The sequence below is a fragment of the Sorex fumeus genome, unplaced genomic scaffold, assembly GCF_029834395.1.
Source record: "Sorex fumeus unplaced genomic scaffold, SorFum_2.1 ptg000041l, whole genome shotgun sequence".
Lineage (NCBI taxonomy): Eukaryota > Metazoa > Chordata > Mammalia > Eulipotyphla > Soricidae > Sorex > Sorex fumeus.
This window is the reverse complement of record NW_026606098.1, coordinates 9563489-9586000: the sequence shown is the minus strand read 5'-3', so window position 1 is coordinate 9586000 and position 22512 is coordinate 9563489. Positions and strand designations below refer to the sequence as shown.

At 59.9% G+C, this 22512-nt stretch overlaps 2 protein-coding genes across 4 annotated transcripts in view; one reads left to right on the top strand and one right to left on the bottom strand.

Annotated features, from left to right (window-relative positions):
* DOCK6 (dedicator of cytokinesis 6) overlaps positions 1–22512 on the bottom strand; it is a 41823-nt gene that overhangs the window by 4846 nt on the left and 14465 nt on the right. For 2 of the 3 annotated variants that reach the window (XM_056119432.1, XM_056119433.1), the window contains exons 14-40: positions 21941–22103; positions 18260–18377; positions 18112–18182; positions 17888–18026; positions 17717–17818; positions 16913–16999; positions 16269–16500; positions 15881–16042; positions 14767–14930; positions 14170–14274; positions 11563–11658; positions 10600–10740; positions 8007–8120; positions 7727–7897; positions 7048–7187; positions 6788–6957; positions 5658–5818; positions 5375–5557; positions 4215–4341; positions 3931–4015; positions 3737–3833; positions 2375–2509; positions 2003–2155; positions 1451–1609; positions 1252–1352; positions 923–1115; positions 689–832 (exon numbers count right to left, since the gene is read on the bottom strand). In XM_056119432.1, coding sequence (XP_055975407.1) covers positions 689–832; positions 923–1115; positions 1252–1352; positions 1451–1609; positions 2003–2155; positions 2375–2509; positions 3737–3833; positions 3931–4015; positions 4215–4341; positions 5375–5557; positions 5658–5818; positions 6788–6957; positions 7048–7187; positions 7727–7897; positions 8007–8120; positions 10600–10740; positions 11563–11658; positions 14170–14274; positions 14767–14930; positions 15881–16042; positions 16269–16500; positions 16913–16999; positions 17717–17818; positions 17888–18026; positions 18112–18182; positions 18260–18377; positions 21941–22103 — 3713 coding nt within the window. Of the gene's footprint in view, positions 1–688; positions 833–922; positions 1116–1251; positions 1353–1450; positions 1610–2002; positions 2156–2374; positions 2510–3736; positions 3834–3930; positions 4016–4214; positions 4342–5374; positions 5558–5657; positions 5819–6787; positions 6958–7047; positions 7188–7726; positions 7898–8006; positions 8121–10599; positions 10741–11562; positions 11659–11903; positions 11994–14169; positions 14275–14766; positions 14931–15880; positions 16043–16268; positions 16501–16912; positions 17000–17716; positions 17819–17887; positions 18027–18111; positions 18183–18259; positions 18378–21940; positions 22104–22512 lie in introns of all 3 variants that reach the window. The other variant, XM_056119431.1, reaches the window with a different exon arrangement.
* Positions 19635–21835, top strand: ANGPTL8 (angiopoietin like 8). Its single transcript, XM_056119434.1, has 4 exons — positions 19635–19931; positions 20104–20265; positions 21369–21478; positions 21564–21835. Exons 1-4 carry the CDS (start codon positions 19641–19643, stop codon positions 21589–21591), a joined length of 591 nt encoding a protein of 196 aa, XP_055975409.1. The 5' UTR covers positions 19635–19640; the 3' UTR covers positions 21592–21835.

Here is a 22512-nt window from a genome sequence, read left to right as displayed (position 1 = left end):
ATCCCCAGCATCCCATATGGTCCCCCGAGCACCACCAGGAGTAATTCCTGAGCATGCAGAGTCAGGAGCCTAATCACTGCTGTGTGTCACCCAAAAAGCCAAATAAATAAATAAAATGCAGGGTTTAGGAGCAGGCTCATAGGGCTGGGGAGAGGGCTCTGCCCTGCATGATCCCTAGGTCCAAACCCAGGCACTGCAGGGTACCCCCCTATGCTAGCACCCAGTGGAAAAATAGCTAAAAAAAAAAACCCCAAAAAAACAAAAAAACCAACCCAACAAAAATCACAAAACCAGGATTTGAGATAGTCCAGCAGGGTGGAGGGAAGGGGGCTACTTGCTTTGCACACAGCGTTTGAACCCCGGCATGGCATAGAAAATGTCCCCGCCCCTTTCTCCCAGCCCTGCCAGGAGTAAGCCCTGAGCACTGTCAGGAGTAAGTCCTGAGCACTGTCAGGTGTGGCTCAAAACCCAACCAAACACCCATCCATGGCCTGGTTGGAGCAGAGGGTTTGGGGCGTGTCTGGAATGAACTCCTCCACCATCGCCCTGGTCTGAGGTGGGCTGCAGGCAGGTCCACCCCCCATCCCGTGCTGTGTCTTTGCCATCTCCCGCGGGTCTGGGCAGGAGGCGTTGCTCTCCACTGCCCCCTGCCGACGGGCCCCAGCGCTGCAGAGGGCTCAGTGCTCACCAGGGTGAAGTAGGCGGCCGCCTGCTCCAGCAGTGCCACCAAGCCCAGCTCCGTGAAGTGCTTCCCGGAACAGAAGCCCTCCTCATCGGGCGACAGGATGTCATCGGAGATGGCTGACTCCTCCAGCACGTTGGACGAGATGTTCTGCGGGGCGGGAGGCAGCGGCATCAGACTCGGTCGGGATCCCAGCCTGGCCCCCACCGCTCTGATGCGCCCCCAGTCTGGCCCACTTACCTGGAAGGAGACGCAGCCTATGGGAAGGTGGCGGCTGTCCTCCAGCAGCGCCAGGTACTCGGCCACCAGGGCGGCCGCGTGCACCATGCACTGGGCGGCCTCGGCGTGGTTGCCCAGCTCCGCATGCTTGCTGGCCATGTTCTGCAGCCACGTCAGCCGCAGGTCTGGGGAGCCCTGGTAGCCCCGAGCAATCCTGGGGCGACGGAAGGGCCAGTGAGGAGCGCGGGGATCCCAGCCACCGGCCCCATCCACCAGCAGGGCTGTGCAGTGGACTCCGCACATGCCCACAAGTGCTCTTGTGCACGCGTTTATCTCCACCCACCCCTCACCTGTACATGAGGTCAATGAGCATCTCGGGGTCCTCCTGATGCTCCTTCATCTTCACCGTGTCTGTCAGAATCATGTGCAGGTTGAACATCAAGTCCTGGACCTGCAGCGGGAGGGGCGAGGGCCGGGGTCGGGTGTGAACACGGTGGGCAGCGCGCAAGGGGGAGCACGGGCTGTGGGTGAGGGGTGGTGGCAGGACACCTGCTCGGCAAAGGCACTGTCCCGCAGGCCCACGTCCTCCTCCGCGTATGTGAGGATGGTCTTCAGAGATCGCCGCAAATGGTCTTCACTGAAGTTCTGGGTGGTCCCCACAAGGGACGAAAGTGACATGGTCACCTGCATCTTCACACGCGCGAAGTTCTGTGGGTGCAGGGACGGGAGAGGAGATTCGTGTCCAGGTCCAGGCAGCTCACCCCAGGGCCTGACTTGACTTGTCCACCCAACATGCGCAGGCCACGCCTACCCACAGACACCCCCACCCCACTACAAGACCACGCCCACCCATGTCCAGCCAGCCGAAAGCCAAGACCACGCCCAAAGGCACGCAGGCCACGCCCACTCATGCTCCAGGGCCTTACTTGGGCACTATAAGGCCACGCCCACATCTAGGACCACGCCCTGACGTCACAGGCCACGCCCACACGGACCCACCATCCCCAGGCTACGTTCACGTTCACACCCATCCTTGGAACATCACAGGAGGCATGGCCCTTGAAGCACCCCCAGCCTTGAGTGGCCCACCGGCCCCCTTACATTGCCGATCTCGAAATTCTGGCGCATGAGGAGGTAGAGGGAGGCGCTGGCATGCGTGCGGATGGCACTGATGCGGCTACCGCAGTGTCGCAGGAGTCGCAGGCAGAGGTCAGCGCACAGTTCCGTGTCTTCCTCGAACAGCAGCTCCGGGAACTGCCCCGCCCCCCAGGCCAAGACAGATAGTGGTCAGGAGGATGCCCAGTGGGACCAGGTTCCGTGTCCCGGCAGGACGCGCGCGGGGGTCTGTGTCTGGGATTCTCCCTCTTTAGCAGAACGGAGACGGATCTGCAGACCCGTTTTGACGCCCCCGCTGTGTGGCGCTGCCACACTGACCTCTGAGCCCCGGAGGAGACCCCAGGGGATGGTTCGCACCTTGGACACCAGCGCTCGTTGCGTGGCCAGCCCGTGTTGCAGGAAGAGGGCGCTCTGAGCACTGCCTAGGCTGTAAAGCACCACCTTCAGGACTGCCCCCAAAATGCTCTCCCGGGCCTCCGACAACATCACCGTCTGCGGGGTGGGAGATACTGCTGTTAGACCCAGCACTGTGCTTAAGCTGCTTGCCTTGTATGTGGCCACCCCCGGTTCAATCTCTGGCACTTACAGTGATAGTATAGCCTTGTCTGGCAACGGGCTAACCCAGGTCTGATACCTGGTACCACATATAGTCCTCAGGAGTCACCCCTGAGTATGGGGCTAACCCAGGTTTGACCCCCGGTACCATACATGGTCCACCAGGGGTGATCCCTGAGCACAGAGCCAAGAGTAAGCCCTGAGCACAGCCAAGTGTGAGAAAAAGAATAAGAATTCCCCCTCCCTGCCAAAAGAATAGAAAAAGAAAGAAACCGAACTGGATCTTAAACCAAAAAAAGAGCTGGAGAGAGGGGAGATGGCTCCATGGACTGGATGCCAGGCAGGTTCTTTTTGATTTTTGTATTTGGGGGCCACACCTGGTGGTGCTCAGGGGTTACTCCTGACTCTGTGCTCAGGAATTATTCCTGGCATTGCTTGGGGGACCACATGGCATGCTGGGGATTGAACCTGGGTCAGACATGTGCAAGGCAAGTGCCCTACCTGCTGTGTTGTTATCACTCCGGCCTCTTGAGGGCAAGTTTTCCATATGGAAGGATTTGATCCCCAGGGCCAAATGGTTCCCCGAGCATCACCAGAGTGACCGATGGACACTCACAGTGAGTAGCTCCTGAGTATTTCTAGGTTTGGCCCCACACCCCCCCAAAAAACAAGCCTCAAAAAAAAATGAAGGGGGGCTGGAGTAATAACACAGCGGGTGGGGCGTTTGCCTTGCACACGGCCGACCCGGGTTTGATTCCCAGCATCCCATATGGTCCCCCAAGCACTGCCAGGAGTGATTCCTGAGTGCAGAGCCAGGAGTAACCCCTGAGCATCGGATGGGTGTGACCCAAAAAGCAAAATAAATAAATAAATAAAAAATGAAGAAAGAAAAAAGTGCTGGGGGGCCGGAGCGATAGTACAGTGGGAAGGCATTTGCCTTGTACACGAGCAACCTGGTTTGATCCCTGGCATCCCATATGGTCCCTCGAGCACTGCCAGGAATAATTCCTGAGTGCAGAGCCAGGAGTAACCCCTAAGCATCACTGAGTGTGACCAAGCCAAAAATAAAAAATAAAAAATAAAAAAAATAAAAAATAAAAAAAGAAAGAAAAAAGTGCTGGGGTGGGGGTCAGGGATCAGGGAAGGAACTGGAGGAAGCGTTACCTGCACAATGATCTCGAGAGTGTCCAGAACCACCAGGCTGGCCTCGGTCGCCAGGTTCCCGTCCACCAAGGCCTCATGCTCCATTTCCTCCTTGGTCCTGGACAGCACAGGTGAGGCATGAGGGACATCAGACTCCAGCTGATTCTCCAAAACCAGGCCTGACCCCCAGGGAACAGCCAGGCCCCCACACCCACTTGTCCACGCGATCCGAGGTTTGCCTCCAGTGCGTGACGCTCTTCCGCCAGCGGACATTCTCCTGGGGCCCGAACGGGTTCCTCTCTGGGGGCCACACATGTGCCCGAACGGAAGGAGAGTGGCACGGTGAGACCCACACCGAGAGGCCCCGAGTGGGGGAGCCGGGAGGTGGGCATAAAGGGGCTGCATGGCAGAGGCGGGGCCTGGACCCCCACGGAGAGGCAGGGCAGGACCCCACCACGGAGGTCCCCGCAGGCGCAGGTGCAGAGGGGCCTGGTCTCACCGCGGCTCCGGCGCACCATCTCCTGCCGCGCCCCGATGGTGCCCAGGATGGCCTCCTCCAGCCGCGCCTTCATGTCCAGCGACTTCTTGAAGGTGAGGCTGTTGATCCGCTCGAAGGCCTTCTTCCCCTGGGAGGGCCGAGAAGCCGCTTCAGGGGAGCCCGTCGTTCCCCTTCCTCCTGGCAGCGCTCCTGCCATGTTTTGTTTTTTGTTTTTTCTCCTGATATGTATTTTTTTTTTCCTGGCATGTTTTTTTCTGTTTGGAGCCACACTGGGTGGGGGGGCTCAGGGCTCACTCTCTACTCAGGGATCATTCCTGGTGAAGGGAGCTCAGGGGACCTTGTGGTGTTGGGGATTGAACCGACGTTGCCTTTACCTCCCTGGCCTGAGCTCTGCAAGAAGGACTGCAGGGAACTGGTGGCCAGAAAGGAGGGCCCTTGCTGACCTGCCGCTGACTAAGCTTTGATCTTGGCATCACCTCGGGTCCCCCAAGCACCACCAGGAGGCACTCCTGAGCACAGTGCCGGGAATAGTCCCTGAGCACGGCTGGGTGTGGCTCAAACTTTCCTCACCCACCTAATAAGACACTAGCAAGAATTCCCCCTCCATTCTTTTTTTTTTTCCCCCTCTGGGTCACACCCAGCGATGCACAGGGGTTACTCCTGGCTCTGCACTGAGGAATTACTCCTGGCGGTGCTTGGGGGACCCTATGGGATGCCGGGGATTGAACCCTGGTCAGCCGCAAACGCCCTACCTGCTGTACTATTGCTCTGGCCCCTCCCCCTCTATTCTTACAGGTGGCACTGGGGATTGAACCCTGGGCTTCACTGATGCAAGGCAAGAACTCTCTCCAGACCTGGTAGGGTACCTACAGCAGGTAAGGTACTTGCCTTGCACATGACTCACCTGGGTTTGATCCCCGGCATCCCATAGGGTCCCCTGGGCACTGCCAGGAGTGATACCTGAGTGCAGAGCCAGGAGTCAGCCCTGAGCATCACCAGGTGTGAGCCCTTGCCAAGAAAAAAGAGGTGTCTCGGGGTGCTACCTCCCTTACCAGACACCCACCCCTTTAACATTTCAGAATATCAAGAGTCACACCCACAGCCCCTCACCCCGAGGCCTGCAGCCTGCCTGCCCCAGGCCACCCCCAAGGCGTCCACACCTTATACTCGAAGGCAGCCAGGCAGAGATATAGCAGGTCCAGGAGGCGGCCGAGCTGCGGCAGCGCCAGGTCAGCGGCCCAGCGCTGCAGGAGGGCTGGCTCGGCGTTCTTCAGGACCCAGAGGACACACACCAGGAGTGTGCGGCTGGACTCGGCGGAGAGCGGGCAGCCTGAGCGGGTGGCCTGCGACAGAGAGGGAGGCCATAGTCACCTTCTCTCCCAGTGACAGTGGGGAACGGGCCAGTGGGTGTCCAGGAAAAGCACCCCCCGCTTCCCTGCTCACCGTCCCTGGGCCCTGGGAAATGCTCCCCCGGGATCCAGGTGACAGGGGCCCCCCCGCAATGGCCATGGCCACGGAGGGGTTGATGGTGCTTCCAAAGTCCTCATCCCCTTCCGTGTCTGAGTCCAGTATGGAGGCGAGTCTGGACCGCTGGCCAGGGCCATCTGGGGAGAGGAAACAGTGGGGCTGTGTTGTGCCGAAGACCACCACCTCTGAAGGGACCAGCGAACTAGAACAGTCCCCAATGCGGCCAGGCATCAGCCTCTAGTCCCCAGCCTGTGCTCTGCCCACTGCCCCCACTGGCACACCCAGATCAGTGAACGTGAACGGACACACCCGCACTCCCACGTCTCCCCTTCGGAGATTTATTGTTGTTCTTTTTTTTCTTCCTCTTTTGGGTCACATCTGGCTCTGCACTCAGGAATTTCTCCTGGTACTGCTCAGGGTGACCCTATGGGATGCTGTGCATCGAACCCCGGTCAGCCGCGTGCAAAGCAAATGCCCTCCCCCTTGGACTAACACTCTAGTCCCTCCTCTTCTGCAATTTAAAATAACTCCCCTGGATCCAGGGTGATGGTACAGTGGGGAGGGCGTGTGCTTTGCATGCAGCTGACCCGGGTTCAATCCCCGGCATCCCATAGGGTCCCCCAAGCACTGCCAGGAGTAATTCCTGAGTGCAAAACCAGGAGCAACCCCCATGCATCACTGGTGTGACCCAAAAAGCCAAAAATAAATGAAATAAAATAACTCCCCAGGCACCTGGCCAGCAGCCCCCCTAAGAGACCCCCAACATTCACATAACCCCCCAGAAACAGTTGCTGCTACCCCTGGTCTCAATTTTGAGAGGGCAGTCTGAGCCATAGCCAGCAGTGCTCAGGGGCTACGCCAGCTCTGTGGTTGTGGGGGGCTTGAACAGTACTTGGGGGACCCTGTAATGCCAGGGATGGAGTCTGGATCAGCCCCAAACAAGGCGGGACGCTTGAACCCCTGTACTCTGCCTCTGGCCGCCTGCCCTTAGACCAAAGCTGGGCTCAGGGCGGGTACCACCCGGGGTCCTGACTGTGTTCCCCGAGACCTGAGCCCTCCATGCCCGTCGACGCCCCTCCATGGTGGGATAGCCCCGGTCCGCTGACCAGCAAAGTCGTGCAGACGTGGCAGTGTGTCCCGGGCAAGTGGCAGCAGCGGCAGGTACAGTTCGGCCACGCGGGCCTTGACAATGGGGTCAGTGTAGCGGGGGTCCACGTCATGTCCACACAGCAGGCTATGCACACCGCTGATGGCCTTCTTGTGTAGCAGGGATGCCCTGTGGGGCCGGAGGAGTCAGGCGCTCAGGACGGAGCCCACCTGGCTCCCCATCACGGGGGTGGGGTGCGCGGGCAGAGGCTGGACTCACCCCTCGGCTTCGGGTTCCAGGGCCAGCGCCAGCTCGGTCAGCAGGAGCCCGGCCAGGAAGTGCTGCTGCCGAAAGGGCCCGCTCAACTCGAACATGCTGGCCACCTTAGGGTCAGGGGCCTGGCTGGAGAAGGTGGAGCTCTGCAGCAGATGGAGGTCAAAGGTCAGAGGGGAGAGGCTAGGGGGAACTCATCTTAAACCGACTTGGGCACAGGGGCTGGAGGTTGGAGAGGTGAGACTGGAGGCCGCTCATCCTGGGTGGCATAACAGGGGTCAAAAGTCAGAGGTCAGGGGGTTGGAGAGATAATGCAGTGGGGAGGGCATTTGTCTAGCACGCAGCTGGCAAGGGTTTGATCTCTGGCATCCCTAGGGTACCCAGAGCACCGCCAGAATGCAGAGCCAGGAGTCACTCCTGAGCATCGCCAGGGATCGCCAGGTATGGCCACGACCCCCCCCCAAAAAAAACCTTCCAAGGTCTAAGAATTTAGATTTAGGGAGGAAAAATGAGAGAAGCAGGTCCCCTACGTCCAGGGTGAAGGGTCAAAGGCAAGATCTTGGTGGGTCTCTCTAGGCAGATGTGATGTCTATGGCACCCGGAGAGCAAGGAGGCACTCACAGAGGATGCAGGGCCAGCTAGAGGTCAGAGGTCAGGGGAGGAGCCAGAAGTGAGGCCCGCCCACCTGAGAGGTAGTGGACGACACGGAGGGTGAGGGCGAGGCTGGCGGCGACAGCGGGCAGCAGGGGAGGTTGAGGGTCACGTAGTGCTCGTGGCTGCAGAGGATGCGCGTGAAGTCCATGCGCAGGTTGAGCAGCGCCGCCGGGTTGGGGGCGGACTGGAGCCTCGTGGCCACCTGCGTGTAGGGGGCGGTGAGTCCGGGCCCCCCCGGAACGCGGCAGGCATCGCTCCGCCCACCGTGCCGTCCACCGGCCCGCCGCGCTCTAGCAAGCATCCACCTCTACCTGCTTATAGTGGCCGCGGATCAGGCTGAAGACGAAGCCGCGGTCAACCAGAGACAGCAGGTCGCTGAGGAAGAAGGCCAGGCTAGCATTGAGGCGCTCGGCCAGCTCCGCATCCTGGGGACACAGGGGCCTGGTCAGCCCATGTCCATATCCCCCCATCGAGCATCCGTCTCCCCATAAGGGCATAAGACTGGCTGCCACCAAGATCACCCTCTCTCTGGGTTTATAGCCGGTTTGGGAGCTGAGCTTTGTAGACTACATTTCCCAGCATGCCTTGCAGCAGAGTCTAGTCATATGACCAAATCCTGCCAATGATTTGAAGGGGAGGAGTCACTTAAACGGAAGGGGTGTGGCGAGCCCTCCCCAGCCTACTGCTTGCAAACTAGGCTAAGGTGGTCCAGTGCCATAATGAACTTCTATGGCCAGGTCCACACTCTGGAGCCCTGGCTCCCCACCCCGCTTCGCAACTCAATATACTAGGAAACAACCCAGCTGTGCTTATTCAAATTAACATCTTCCCTGGAGGTATCTGCTATGTGCCACACCTTGTGAATACCTGCTGCATGCACATCCTACAGTGTTGGGGAACGTGGGGTGGTGGCAAACCATACTTAGAAGGATTCCAGACGCCTACTCCAGATGGAATCCCGGCACCCAAGAGCTCCCACAAGCAAGGCCCAGGTTTTCAGGGACCAGGACTAAATCTCCAGGCTGCTGGCTGCAGAGGCACTGGGGGTCCCACCCTGGCTCTCCACCTGCTCGGCAGCCTAGCTGTCATGTCCACAAGCTTCGGCCGGGTGCCATCTTGGCAAACCAACAACCCTGGTCCAGAGACTCCCAATTGAACCCAAAAATGGACTAGTGCCCTACAATCTACGATCCCAGAAGTTCGTGGCTGCAAAGCGGCAGTGCAAACTCTCATGATATTCAAAATGAGAAATGGAAAACAAATTATCTAGCGTCTGCCCCTGGTAGGCAGGCTGAATGGTGGTGGGAAAATTCGGGCAAAACATAATGCCCAAAAGTAGAGAGAGAGTATTGAGGAAATTGTCTGCCATAGAGGCAGGGTGAAGATTGGGCTGGGGGGGGAGGGGACACTGGGGACATTGGTGGTGGAAAATGAGCACTGGTGGAGGATGGGTGTTCAATCATTGTATGGCTGAATCTCAAACATGAAAACTTTGTAAGTATATCTCACGGTGGTTCAATAAAATTGAAAGAAAAAATAGAACTTATAATGAAGGTTTTGGAAAAAAAAATTGAAACAATTTTTAAAAAAGGATTCCAGAGAGTTCTGTGTATTATAGAGACAACAGAATAAATGGGGTCCAGAGAAATAGCAGAGAGCGGTAAGGTGCTTGCCTCGTATGAGGCAGAATTAGGTTGGATCCACCGGCACTCTATATTGTGCAGTGAGCACCATCTGGAGTAATCCTCGAACATAAAGCCAGGAGTAAGTCCTGAGCATTGCCGGGTGTGCGCCCCCAAAATCACAACAGGGCAGAGTGTTCTGTGCAGAGAAAACCAGGCCATGATAAAGACTAACAGGGAGGTGCTGGAACGATAGTACAGCCGGGAGAGCACTTGCCTTGTATGAGAGCGACCCGGGTTCGATCCCCAGCATCCCATAGGGTCCCTTGAGCACTGCCAGGAATAATTCCTGAATGCAGAGTCAGGAGTAACCCCTGAGAACCTCCGGGTGTGACCCAAAATGCCAAAAAAAAAAAAAAAAGAGTGACGGGGAGAAAAGACCCTTCAAGGAGAGGGAAGAGTTAAGTGCAAAGCACAGAGTGGGGGGGAGGGGGCGGCCCTGCCCCCAGCCCGCTGTGCTAGAGCAGAGTGCAAGCAAAGGAAGGAAACACAAAATCTCCCGGGCCCTGAGTCCACAGGGACCAGCTCCAACGGTGCCTTGTGTAAGGAGCCTTCTACTCATGGTTCCTAACGCAAGAGGAGGAATGACGCCGCGGGGCCTGGGACCAGTGTCCCGCCATGACGCGGCTGCTTCGTCAGGGCCATGTACTACCCTTCGGGGACGGTTTCCTCACTATCTCCACTGGCCCCTGGGAACATCAGCCGCTTGGGGAGGTGCCAGTGAACCAGGGTTGAGACCTTTGAGACCAGTCCCAAAGTCCCATGGGGATTGCAAAAAGGGTCAGCGTGGCCCTGACCGGTATTTAAAGGATCTGAAACGTTCCCATCAAATCCAGAAATCCCATTTATCTTTGCAAACCAGGCATCCTTGGCCACAGTGAATGAGTCCTCGCCTGGAAGCCCCAGGGGGTGTTTTCTGGAGCTGGTGGGTTAGGGTTCAAATCCCTCTCTGGGAGTGTGGACAGTACAGTGGGGAGGGCGATTGCCTTGTACACAATCTGATTTAATCCCTGGACCGCATATGGTCCCCCGAGCCCCAGCAGGAGTGCAGAGCCAGGAGAAAGCCCTGACCACCGCCAAGTATGTCCCCCACTTCCAAACATACTAAACAAAAAGAAAGATGGAGGATGCAGAATGAGCACACCCTCTAATAAATAAGACTAAGGACCTTGCAACCAGGAGCACAGAGCAGGGCTGGGCGGGCTGGTGGCTGACCACTCACCTTATGGGCTCGGGTGATGACTTCCAGGCCCAGCGAGCTGGCCAGCGCGGTAATGTCATCCAGGAAGCGCCCAGGAAAGCGAAGTTTGCGGGGCGTGTCGAGCTTCTGGCCCAGTAGCAAATGTAGCGCCATGCTTTTCACCTGGGGTGGGGAGAGAGCGGGGCTTTAGCAGTGCTCCCCATCCTTGGGTCACAGGGGGGCAAGGGGCACCCGTGTATTCCAAGGAGGCACAGGTGAAAAAAAGAATCACAAAAATGGAGGTCACTTCACAGGACAAAGGGGCCACAGGAAGGAAACAAGGTGGGAAGGGGACCATGGCCTGATCAAAGTTGAGAAACATTGTTTTAGCCTAGCTAAAAGTGGCCGGGTGGGCACCGGCCATTGGGGCATCCAGGTCTGGAGGGCTAGAGCCCAGGAGTTCAAGTAGGGGGCGGGGCCTGACTGCAGGTGTTGTGGGCGGGGCCTGACTGCAGGTAGCTCTTGATTGGGTCGTGGGCGGGGCAAGTTTGCGGATGAGGCTCGTGGGCAGCTGGTGATTGGGCTGTGGGCTGGGGCCTGGCTTTGGGCGGTTCTTGATTGGGCTAAGGGTGAGGCACACACCAACTCGGGCTAGAGTGCTGCGAGAGGAGGACTGCAGCCCGAGGGATGTTTGCTGCGGGGCCAGAGCAGGCTCACCAGGCTGGAGGGGTTCCGCAAAGCCCCTCTCAATGCGGTGGTGGGGGTTCTTTCTAGGATCACAAAGGATTCCCTTTCTCTAGCGATCTCTTAGGGCCCTGGGGGAGTGTCTCTTTTCTGCTTAGGAATCGTTCAAGGGTTCTCCTCGTCATCAAGGGTTCAGAAAAGTTTCAGCGCCCCTCGCCTAAAGTTCTCTCTCTCCCCCACCCTCCCCCGCTTCGGGGCCTCTGGGCCTCTCAGGGCGTCGTCAGATGCCATCTCGGGAGAGGGGCACCCCAGGATTCTCACCATTAGCTGGAAGAAGAACCAGGCGTGCTGCAGGACGGTCTCCCGCACGGCACTGCCGCTCACCACCCACTGCAGGGCCAGTTCCTCGTGCAGCAGCTGCGGACAGGGCAGGCGTCAGAGCGGGCCAAGGCGCCCCCTCCCCGTTCCCAGGTCTGGAGGGTTCAGGGTGCAGCGGGATGGCAGGGTTAGCACAGCAGGAGGCCAAGCAGAAGTGGGCAGCAGGAGTAGCCGTGCCCTCTCCCTGGGCTCTGCGGGCAGGCTGGGTGGGGGTTGCTCTGGATCCCCTGGCTGGGTGGAAGGGGCGATGTCACCCCACCACCCCCCGCTGCCTCCCCCACTACCTTTGGCACAGTGGGTCTCGGCTGGGTGGCTGGCGGGGCTGAGGAGCCCTCAAGGTAGGAGGAGGTGCGGTTAGGGTTGCGGTCGATGGCCTAGGATGGATGGACGATGAGGATGGGATGGCAGGATGGGATGACCAGGACAGGAGGGCCGGAGGGGATGGATAATGCGATGGGAGGGCGGGATGGGACTCAGGATTGGGATGATGGGGAGGGGAGCGGGAGGGCGGATGGGACAATGATGATGGGATGGTGGGATGGAGCCATGGGGAGATGGGATGACGGATGGGATGGCGAAGATGACGAAGGACGGTTAGTGCAGGCACAGGGAGCGATGTGTGGATGGATGGAGATGCGCGTTCGTGGAGATGAAGGCAGGCAGGGACGCAAAAGGAAGCCTCAGGCCAGTGAGGAGAAAAGCAAGAAGAGAATGAGTCCAAGAAGGAGTTGGGGGGTGACGCCCAGCGGCCAGACACAGAGGCTGGCTTGTGGCGGAACAGGAAGTGGCGAGGACAGAGGGAAGAGGGAGGAGTGGCAACTGGAGCAAGGGGGGGGGGTGCGGAGGAGGGCAGAGAGCTGGGGAGTGGGTGACAGGGGGGCGAGTGTGAATCAGGGAGGAGAGAGAATCTGGGGGTGAGGGATAGCACACAGCAGGAGAAAGGCACCAGGTGTGGGAGGTGGGGCCAAAGGCACAAAAAGAAGACGAGAGAGTAGGGCAGAGGAGAGGGATGTCGATGGGAAGTCACAGGAGCAGCCGAGACACCAGCCTTGCTTGGGGCCTCAGTGTGCCCATCTGTGAGATGGGTCCAGGGAGGCTCAAGTTCCACTCTCCCTTCCTTCCTCCTCCACAGGCAGGAACTGAGACAACTGGCATGGAGAGGAGGTCCAGGGATGGGGTCAGACCAGCCCCACTCTGAGACCTGCCTTTAGACCCCCCCTCCCAAGCCCCCAAGTCCCGCCTGGCTCCTTCTTGGCACCATGTGGACCAACATGGCCAAGCCCAGGCTCAGCGCCCCAACCTGCCTCACTCTCCACACCCTCATTTCGAAGTCAAGGGGCGGAGGCTGGGGCAAGTAAGAGTTAAAAGTTCCAGGGGAGCTGGTCCAGCTCCCATAAGCCCCGATTCCCAGCAATGCAAGAGCAAAACGAGCCTGATCATGCAGCTGACCACGTGGCCTGCCATGTGAGGCAGTGGGCACCAAGCTGGAACGGGCCAGTACCACCAGGTGCAGAAAAGGAAGTGCCCCCCCCCCCCCAATTCCGACTCTCGCTGTGCCTTGCGGGTGCATAGCTTGGTCCCCACCTCCGCACATACTTTCCCTGACAACCTGCCACGCTCGGACTTCCTGGCTATTGTTCTCACCCCTCAGGTCCCTGCAAAAAACATCGTCTCCCGGAGACGATGGGAACTGGTCTGTTTCTTTTCTTTACTTTTTTGCGATGCTCAGGGGTTACTCCTGGCTCTGCACTCAGGAATCACTCCTGGCGGTGCTCGGGGGAGCCTATGGGATGCCGAGGATGGAACCCGGCTCAGCGGCATGCAAGGCAGGCGCCCTCCCAGCTGTACTCCCGGTGGCCTGCTTCTGCTCACGTCGGCCAAACTCATGCACTGGTTTGACAGGAGGCCAGGAACTCAGGGGGGAGGTGAGGCCAAGGATCAGACCTTCTACTCAAAGTCCACCTGTGATGCTCTCACTCCTTCCCTGCCCTGAGAACTCGGTCTGCTGAGCTGAGCACTTTGTTTTGAGTCTTTCCCGCCTCAGCACCTCTGGGTAGAGCCCAGAGCAGAGACAGGATTCAAACTCGTGTCTGAAGGCAGATCTGTCCCAGCACTAGGGTAGCTACCCCAGAGGAGCCCTGACTGAAAGGGGTCAGGGGAGCCCAGAGAGCTTCGATTCTGCTCCCCTGGCACCACTGAGGCTACTACGCCAAGGGCACAGGCAGAGCCCCCATAGGTGACCCTAAAAGGGAGAGGGCGGGGCCAGGCCAGGCAGTGAGATTAGAGCGGCTGGATTGGGGTGTGGCTTGCATATCATTTGCATGTTATTTGTCTGTGCCCTTGTGACCCTGCAGGGGGAGGGGATGGAGGTGATCCCGTGAAGTCTAACCCTCTGACACCGGCTCCAGGGCCCCACACTGGGGCAGGAGTGGCTGGCTGCCTCCTTCAGGCAGTCCCCCCGGGTTAGTCAGCCCTCGCCAGGAAGAGTGGCATGAGTTCATGCGGGGGGGGGGGCACACACACGTGCAACAGGGCGGGAAGGGAGGGCACCTGTCTGGGCTCAACCCCACAATAGGGTGGCGCCCGCCGCAGCACCGCCTTGCTGCCTCCCGGAGCATAAGCAGAATTCACCCAGGAGTGCGAGCGGTCCACACCCTAGAGACACACAGGTAAGTAGGCGAGACACGGGCACGCAGCATCCGGTGCGCCCGGGAGGATGGACAATCGGACGCACTGACTAGCCTACCTGCCAGCGTCCCGCCCACGAACGCGGCAGCCGATCCCGGCTGACCCCGTTTTATTCGTTCTGTTTGTTTGAGGTCACACCAAAGCTCAGGGGTTACTCCTGGCTCTGTGCTCAGGGATCACTCCTGGCACCAGCTGGGGGGGGACCCTATGGGGCGCTGGGGATCGAACCCGGGTCAGCGGTGTGCAAGGCCAGTGTCCTCCCCGCGGCGCTACCTCTCAGGGAGCCTTGGGTGGCGATGCCCAGTGCAAAGCCTGGCACCAACCCCTCTCCCGTTCCTATTGCCCACTTGGCCATGGCGGCGCGGTGGGTTCCCCGGTCCTCTGTCCGTGGTGAGATCCTTCACCCACACACTGGGTGGCAGGGTCACTGAGGCCGACGTGCCTGGGCCCTCGCCCTACCTTGCTGGCCAGGATGCGGGAGACCTCGTCATCCACGGAGCCCAGGGCCACTGCCAGGTCGGGGTTGCTGCTGCTGATGCTTTTTGATCGGGCCAAGTAGAGGCTCGCGGGGCGGCTGGAGCCCCGGGACAGCGTGGCGGGCTGCACAGTGACTGCGGGGGCCCCTGAGGATGGAGGGCAAGTGGTCGGCCTGGTTCCTGTCTGCCCAAGATCCCCTACTCCCTCAGCAAAGCCACTTCCTCAGCCAGAAATTGAATTTCGGAGCCGGAGCAATAGGACATTGAGGAAGCTGCTTACCTTGCATGGGGGCGACCCGGGTTTGATCCCCGGCATCCCATAGGATCCCCCAAGCATGCCAGGAGTAATTCCTGAGTCCAGAGCCAGGAGTAGCCCCGAAACATGGCCCAGTGTGACCCAAAATACTAAAAACCAAAACTAAACAAAACAAAACAAAAACAGAGAGAACTCGATGGGCTGAGTGCAGGCAACGCAGGCGGGAGGCCCGGGTCTGACCCCCAGCACGAGAGGGTCCCCCTGAGCGAGCCCTAAGTACCCGAACCCAGAGGCTCCATGAATAGGGGTGGGTGTGGTCAAAAAAAACACCAAAACAACAAAACAAAATACTGAGAGCAATGCCCAGTCCCAGCCAGTGCCCAGAGGGTTAGTGGTTTTGATTAATCACTTAGCAGATGACAAAAACAAAATAATCCCACTTTAATGGGCTGGTTGCATTTGGCATGGAAAATCACTGCGGGGGGGGGGTTGAGGGGGAATGGCCTCTTGATCGCCATTTATATAAACAGGAAACAGGCCCAGACAAGTGCAGTCACTGGGACGGCACCATAGAGCTTGAGGGCATCAGAGCTGGGATCCAAACTTCACCCAGTGCCCACTGGGAGACCCCCACAGGCAAGCCAGGATACTTGCTGACTGACTAAATTGCCTGCCACTCCAGAGACCCATCCCTGGGGGCGGGGCCAAAAGGTGCCTTTGCAAAAAAGGCCTAGTGACCTCCGGACCTTGGCACCTGCAGCTCCTCCTGCCCAGGATGCTTTCCTTCCAGATAGTTCCTGGCGCCCACCTACCCCGGGGCAGGGGCTCCACTAACACTCACCACCAGACAGACTGAGCTCCGTGCCAGGCAGGCGGAAGGCATAGTAGACGTAGGCAGCCAGCAGTGGGCAGTGACCGCGGCTGTCCTGGGCGGCCTCCAGGCTGCGGTGGACGATGCTGACCACATGAGCCATTGCTTCAAAGGCTCCTCGGCCCAGGTTCACTGCCAGGCAGGACACGGGTCAAGTCCCAGCCCTGGGCTGGCCATCTCCCCCAGGAAGGCGGAGGGCGCAAGGGCCCAGGAGGACGTCAGAGGGTCCCTGCTCTGCACACAGGGCGTGGGCCATTTTCCGATGGGGAAACTGAGGCCAGAGGGCTCAGTGAGCTCCCAGGCACCGGGGTGGGGGCTCCTCTGACTGAAGGGGAAACTGAGGCAGGAGCCCGCTCACCGATCTGGCCGCAGATGATCGGGGGCCGCACGACCAGGCGCACGAGCTTGTCCAGGACGTGGTGGGAGAAGGCCACGAGGGGCTCGGGGCTGGCCAGGTGCAGGGCGGCCATGCTGGCACGCAGCTCCTGCTCTACCGTGGCCTCGCTCAGTACCGCGTCCTTGAGGCGGAACGGGAAGGCCCCCTCCTCCAAGACGTGCACCAGGGTGAAGAACTTATCCAGGTGGGGGTCCTGGTGGAGGCAGGCGGGGGAGGGCACCAGGGGTGAGCCACGTGGGGCTGGGGAAGAGGGGGCAATGCTACGGGGGGTGCTAGGGACGGACCCAGCAGACACTTGACAGAGGAAGGAAGAAGGACGAGGTGGGCGGGGAGGCGCACAGGTTCGATGCTCAGCACCGCCTGCTCCCCTGAGCCCCATCACAAGCCCCCCCACTTCAAATGAAAAGGGGGACACGAGCCCGTGCAGGGAGGCAGCCGCCCCCACCTGAGTCAGCAGCTGCCCCGGGAACCCGCCCAAATGACCAAAGTCACGTCCCCGTTCGCATCCCAGGCCGGCCAGGCCGCTCGCTGGCCGCTGGCCATGTTTCCCAATGCTGCCGCCTCCGGCCTCCTGGTCCCCCCCCAGGCCTCCCCCCTCCCCCTACCTGGGGGTGTGCAGAGGACACGGCCGTGAGCTCCACGCTGAACACGCCCTTGTGGCCGTCCACCCAGCGCATGCCCGGCAGCGCCACCTGCGGGAGCGAGGGGTGCAGGTGGGCACGGCCCCGCCCCCACCCACCCTGTGGCAGCCCCTCCCGGGAAGAGGGGAGGCTGTGGGGGAAGGGGGTTCAGGGTAGAGCACAAAGCCAGGAGTCAGTCACTGCTAGATGCCATCCAAACACAAAGAATGGAAGAAATGAATGGAACTGAATGCCAAGGTGGGGGCAAGGCTGAGGGTTCAGACAAGACTCCAGAGGGTATGGGGCAGCCCTCACGGGTGGTGGGGGGCATGAAGCACCCCAGTAGTGTGGTTCCCAAGGACCCTGGAGGCAGGCAGGGCTGTGGGCAGGGGAGGGAGTGGGCAGCTAAGAGAGGCTATGGAGGGGGCTGGAGCGATAGCACAGCGGGCAGGGCGTTTGCCTTGCACGTGGCCCGACCCGGGTTCAATCGATTCCCAGCATCCCATATGGTCCCCCGAGCACAGCCAGGAGTCATTCCTGAATGCATGAGATGAGCCAGGAGTAATCCCTGAGCATCGCCGGGTGTGACCCAAAAAGCAAAAAAAAAGAGGCTATGGAGACAGTGGGACAACGATGGGGTGAAGAGGCAGGTGTGGGACCCTGCCCGGGTTCGATCGCTAAACACAAAGTCAGGAGTCAGTCAGCCCGGAGCACTGCTGGGTGACATCCAAACACAAAAGGAAAAGCACCGGAAGTGAGCGGCTCAGAGGGTGGGGTAGCGGCACTTACGTCGGGGGTGAGCACCGAGTAGCTGGGGGGCGGCTGGTCCACGGACACCGGCAGGCAGAAGGGGCCAGTCCGGAGGCGGCCGTGCTGCAAGAGCGGGACCCACTGCGGAGAGCGGAGGCGGGGTCAGGGCCGGGCTGCGGGGGGCCGCGGGGGGCTTGGGGCGGAGCTCACCGTGAACCCCACGGGGGTCTCCAGGGCTGTGCCCGGCCGGGGCTGGCAGCTGATGTGGTAAAAGGTGAAGAGCAGGTGGTGGTTCTCGGTGACACAGGCAGGCAGGCGCAGCTTGAACTCCTCGTAGAACTCGGGGGACCTGGCGGGGGGCGGCCGTGGGGTGGGCCCGGGGTCCCCCCTCCCCGCCTCCCTTCCGCCTGCCGCCCCTTCCTGCGCCCCCCTACTTGTTATGGTAGACCACCGGCGTGAAGGCCTCGCGGGTGAACTCACTGCAGCTGGACTTGCCGAAGATAACCTGGGGGGAGGCGGGCGCGCGTGAGGGGCCCGGCCGGGGGTCCCCGCTGCCCCGCGGCGCCGGCGCGCAGCACTGACCGGCAGGGCCTGGCTGGGGTCCTCGCCCGCCATGTACTGCAGGCGCACGGCCAGGTTGCGCACAGAGCCCTGGCGGCTGCTGAAGTTGAGGCTGTGCGGGTAGACGAAGAGCAGGTTCCTGCGGGGAGACGTGGGGGTTGGAGGGGGGTTGGGCTCCGAGGGGGCCCCTGGCCCCCAGAGGTGCCCACAGTGCTAGGATGGAACTTGATCTTTTTTTATTTATTCTTTTTGCTTTTGGGGTCACACCCAGCAATGCTCAGGGGTTACTCCTGGCTTTTCACTCAGGAATTACTCCTGGCGGTGTTCGGGGGACCATATGGGATGCCGGGGATCGAACCCTGGTCGGCCGCGTGTAAGGCAAACACCCTATCCGCTGTGCTATCGCTCCTGACCCAGAACTTTATTTTTTTAAATTTGGGGGCCACACTCGGTGGTGCTCTGTGCTCAAGAATTACTCCTGGCAGTGCTCAGGGAACCCTCCGGGTTGCCGGGGATCAAACCCACCCAGGACGACCGCGGGCAAGCAGATGTCCTCCCTGCTGTCCTATTGCTTGGGCCCTGACACGGCCAAACTTTCGAGAGTGGGAACCAGAGCTGGAGCGATAGAACAGCAGTGGGGAAGGCTCTGGCCTTGCACACGGCTGACCTGGGTTTGATCCCCGGCACCCCAGAGGGTACCAGAGCCTTGCTAGGAGTGATCCCTAAACACAGAGCCGGGAGTCAGTCCTGAGCACTGCCGGGTGTGAACCCCAAATGAAAGCAAATAAGAGTGGAAACTGAGGCAGGGCCTACCGGTAGAGGTAGGGCTGGCCTCACTCCCCCCTCTGGGCCGCAGTCCCCCTTGCTTTAATGGGGGGCAGCGGGCCCTTCAGCCAGACCCTGTAACCATCATGATGAGAGCAAACAGCAAGAATGACAGTGACTGCACCAAAAAAAAAAGGCAGCGACCCCAGCTCAACATCGTGCGGGCTCAGGGTGCTCGGCCGGCCACGGAGGAAAGTGGCACATCTGTGAGTCCCTGGGTCAGGCGACAGGGGTCTCAGCACAGGCTTAGGGGGTGGGCATGCACAGATGAGCCCCAATGCCCAGGACTCCGGAGAAGCCTCCGGATTGCCCTGCTCCCTGCTCATTGCAGAAAACTCAGCCCTGTCCTCTCCCCGGTCCCCCCAGCCCACACCTGGCTCCCGGCCCAAACCAGCATGATCCCAGCGTGGTCCGGGCCAGACAGGGCCTGATGCAACCGTGACGGCCGTGCCAGCCCCTTGCACAACCCGGGACCCCAGGGCGGCGGGTTAACGATTGACCGGGGGTTAAGGACGGCGCCGGGGCATAAGAGGCGGCAGGGCAGCGCCACCGCTGCATTCCCAGACCATCGTCAGCCATGGCCAGGCTCAGCTGGTGCCTGCTCTGCGCCCTGTTGGTCTCGCTCGCCCCAGCTGCCCCCGTGGGCAACTCGGAGCCGGCACAGGAGGAGGAGCTCACGCTGCTCTTCCACGGCGCCCTGCAGCTGGGTCAGGCGCTCAATGGTGTGTACAGGGCCACCGAGTCACGGCTGAAGGAGGCCAGTCACAGCCTGGGGCTCTACGGCCAGACGCTTGGGCTGCTGGGGCAGGAGGTGAGCCACGGCCGGGATGCGGCCCAGGAGCTCCGCACAGACCTACTGGAGATGCAGGTGGGCACGGCGGTTGGGGTGTTGTGGGGCGGGTAGGAGTGTGCAGTTTGGTGGTCAGGCTGAGGAGCCTGGGTGTGTCGGGGACTCAGGGAGTTCCCAGGTTAAAATCGAAGCAGTGTCGGGAGAACAAAGGTGACTTGGGCGGGACACTGATGTTCCATGTCTGTATCAGGTGGAAGAAGACATTCTGAAGCTTCAGGCGGAGGCCACGGCCCAGGCCCTGGGAGAAGTGGCACAGGGGCAGCGGGTGCTGAGGGAGAGCATGCAGCGCCTGGAGGCTCAGCTGAGGGGCGCCTGGCTGGGCCCCGCGCACCAAGAATTTGAAGCCTTAAAGGTAAGAGACCTGGGGCTGGAGCAATAGAACAGAGGGTAGGGCGTTTGCCTTGCATGCGGCCGACCCGGGTTCGATTCCCAGCATCCCATAGGGTCCCCCGAGCACCGCCAGGAGTCATTCCTGAGTGCATGAGCCAGGAGTAACCCCTGTGCATTGCCGGGTGTGACCCAAAAAGCAAAAAAAATAAAAAAATAAAAAGGTAAGAGAACTTCTGCCTGAGAGAATGGGTGAAGGCAGGAGTTGTTGGAAACGACTCTGGAACACAGAGCCCCGAAAAGCCCCTGTGCATTGCTTGGTGTGGCCCCAAGTCTCCCCTCCTAAAAAAGGGGGGCTTCCCTCCCTGGCAGAGTTCAGGCACAAACTGTGCCCTGGAGACCCCCCACGGTAGGCCTATGTCAGGGGCTGGGCCTCAGTTTCTCCATTTTCAAATAAGAAAAACACCTAAGGTGTGAGGGATTCAGCACAAATAAAATGCTAAGCCCTGAGGCCAGAGCGACAGAAGAACAGCCAGGAACTGTTGCCCCCTGCCAACCTGGGTTCGATCTCTAGCATCTCATGTGCTCCCCTGAGCCCCATCAGGAATGATCCCTTAGTGCAGAGCCAGGAGTCATCCCTGCACACCACCAGGTGTGGACCAAAAGCAAAACCAGAAAAAAACCCTGCCCACAATAAATGCTTATTATTTCAGGGGCCAGAGCAATAGCACAGCAGGTAGGGCGTTTTCCTTTCGCGTGGCTGACCTGAGTTCAATCCTCAGCATTCCATATGGTCCCCCGAGCACAGAGTGAGTGCAGAGCCAGGAATAACCCCTGAGCATCGCCAGGTGTGACCCCCCCCAAAAAAAAGCAAAAAAAATGCTTATTATTCCAGTCTGCAGCGCCTAAGAAGTGTTCAGTACTGTTTTCTGCCTTTTGATAACCCAAATGTTGCTCTCAACAGCCCTTGCAAAAGCAAACTCAATTTTCTCCCCATTTCACAGGAGAGTGGGGGGAAAGTTGAGGTCAAGGCAGCCGGGGAGTGCAAAGGGGAGGGCTAGGCAGTGGATCTCAGAAGGGGAGGGCGAGGGTGAAACCCCGGCTAAGGTTTCTGTCTGGCCTCTTCAGGCGCACACCAACGAGCAGAGTCACATCATTTGGGCCCTCACGGGCCACGTGCAGCGACAGAAGCAAGAGATGGAGGCGCAGCAACAGCGCCTGCGACAGATCCAGGAGCGGTGAGTGGGGCAGGGATGGCGCCCGGAGCGGGGCAGCACGGGTTGCGGGGAGCATGGGCGGGACTGAAGCCCCTCTCCCTCCCAGGCTGCACACGGCGGCGCTCCCGGCTTGAGCCCACTGGACCCAACTGAGGATACAGTCGAGCACCATCGAGGCCTGGGGACTCGCCCCCGCCCCTGCAGGGCGCCTGTGCTTAGAGGCGTGGGGCAGGCCGCTTCTGCTTCTGGCCACGGAGCCCAGACGCGAGCAGGCGGAGTGATGCAGGCCGGGGACGTGGCCCGGCAGCGAGGGGTGGAGGAAGGATGTGCACCCCTTCATTTACCGATGTGCCCCCCCTATTAAAGCAGAGCAGTGGCATTTCAGCCTGGCTGGTGTGTGTGTGTGTGCGCGCGTTAGAATGCGAGGAGGAAGGGGGACCACTACCGGCCCCCCCAACCCATGCAAGGGCACTTCCGCAGTACCTGTAGCTGGTGTGGGGGGCGTAGACCTCACGGGCCGGGAACTCCAGAATTTCCTTGGTGGGTCGACCCCGGGGGTCTGGGTAGGGCTTAACATGCAGCAGCTCCGGGGAGAGGCAGAAGTGGGGGTTCTCGGGTGCCGGGGAGATGTCGATCTTGAGTTGAGCTGAGGAAGGAGGTGGGGAGTTGCACTTGGAGAGGAGGCTTTGGCTGGTCTGCCCCCTTCTCTGGACTCTGGGCTCCCCCACGCCCTGTGATGGTCCTGGCCTTCCAGTGCCAAGGCCAGAAGTGGCCCCTAACTCCTCTCTGTCTCTCTTTCTCTTTAAGTCTTTGGGCCACCCTAGCGGGCTCAGGGGACTGTATATGGTGACAGGGATTGAACCCTGGTAGGCCACCTGCAAAGCCATCATCCTGCCCGCTGTCCTGTGTCTACAGCGTCCCCCCCATCTCTTGCCCCCTATCCTTGGGATCTAAGTTCTCCTGGCAACCCCACGGAGATCTGTCTTATATTTTGAGAACCTAAAAATGACCCCCATGAGAAGCCTCAACTTCTGAAGTCAGGATTTTTATCTATC

Coding starts and splice junctions, on each gene's coding strand:
- ANGPTL8 (XM_056119434.1), top strand. CDS start 19,641: ATGGCCAGGCTCAGCTGGTGCCTGCTCTGCGCCCTGTTGGTCTCGCTC. Junction 19,932..20,103: donor CAGACCTACTGGAGATGCAG/GTGGGCACGGCG, acceptor TGTCTGTATCAG/GTGGAAGAAGACATTCTGAA. Junction 20,266..21,368: donor AAGAATTTGAAGCCTTAAAG/GTAAGAGACCTG, acceptor TGGCCTCTTCAG/GCGCACACCAACGAGCAGAG.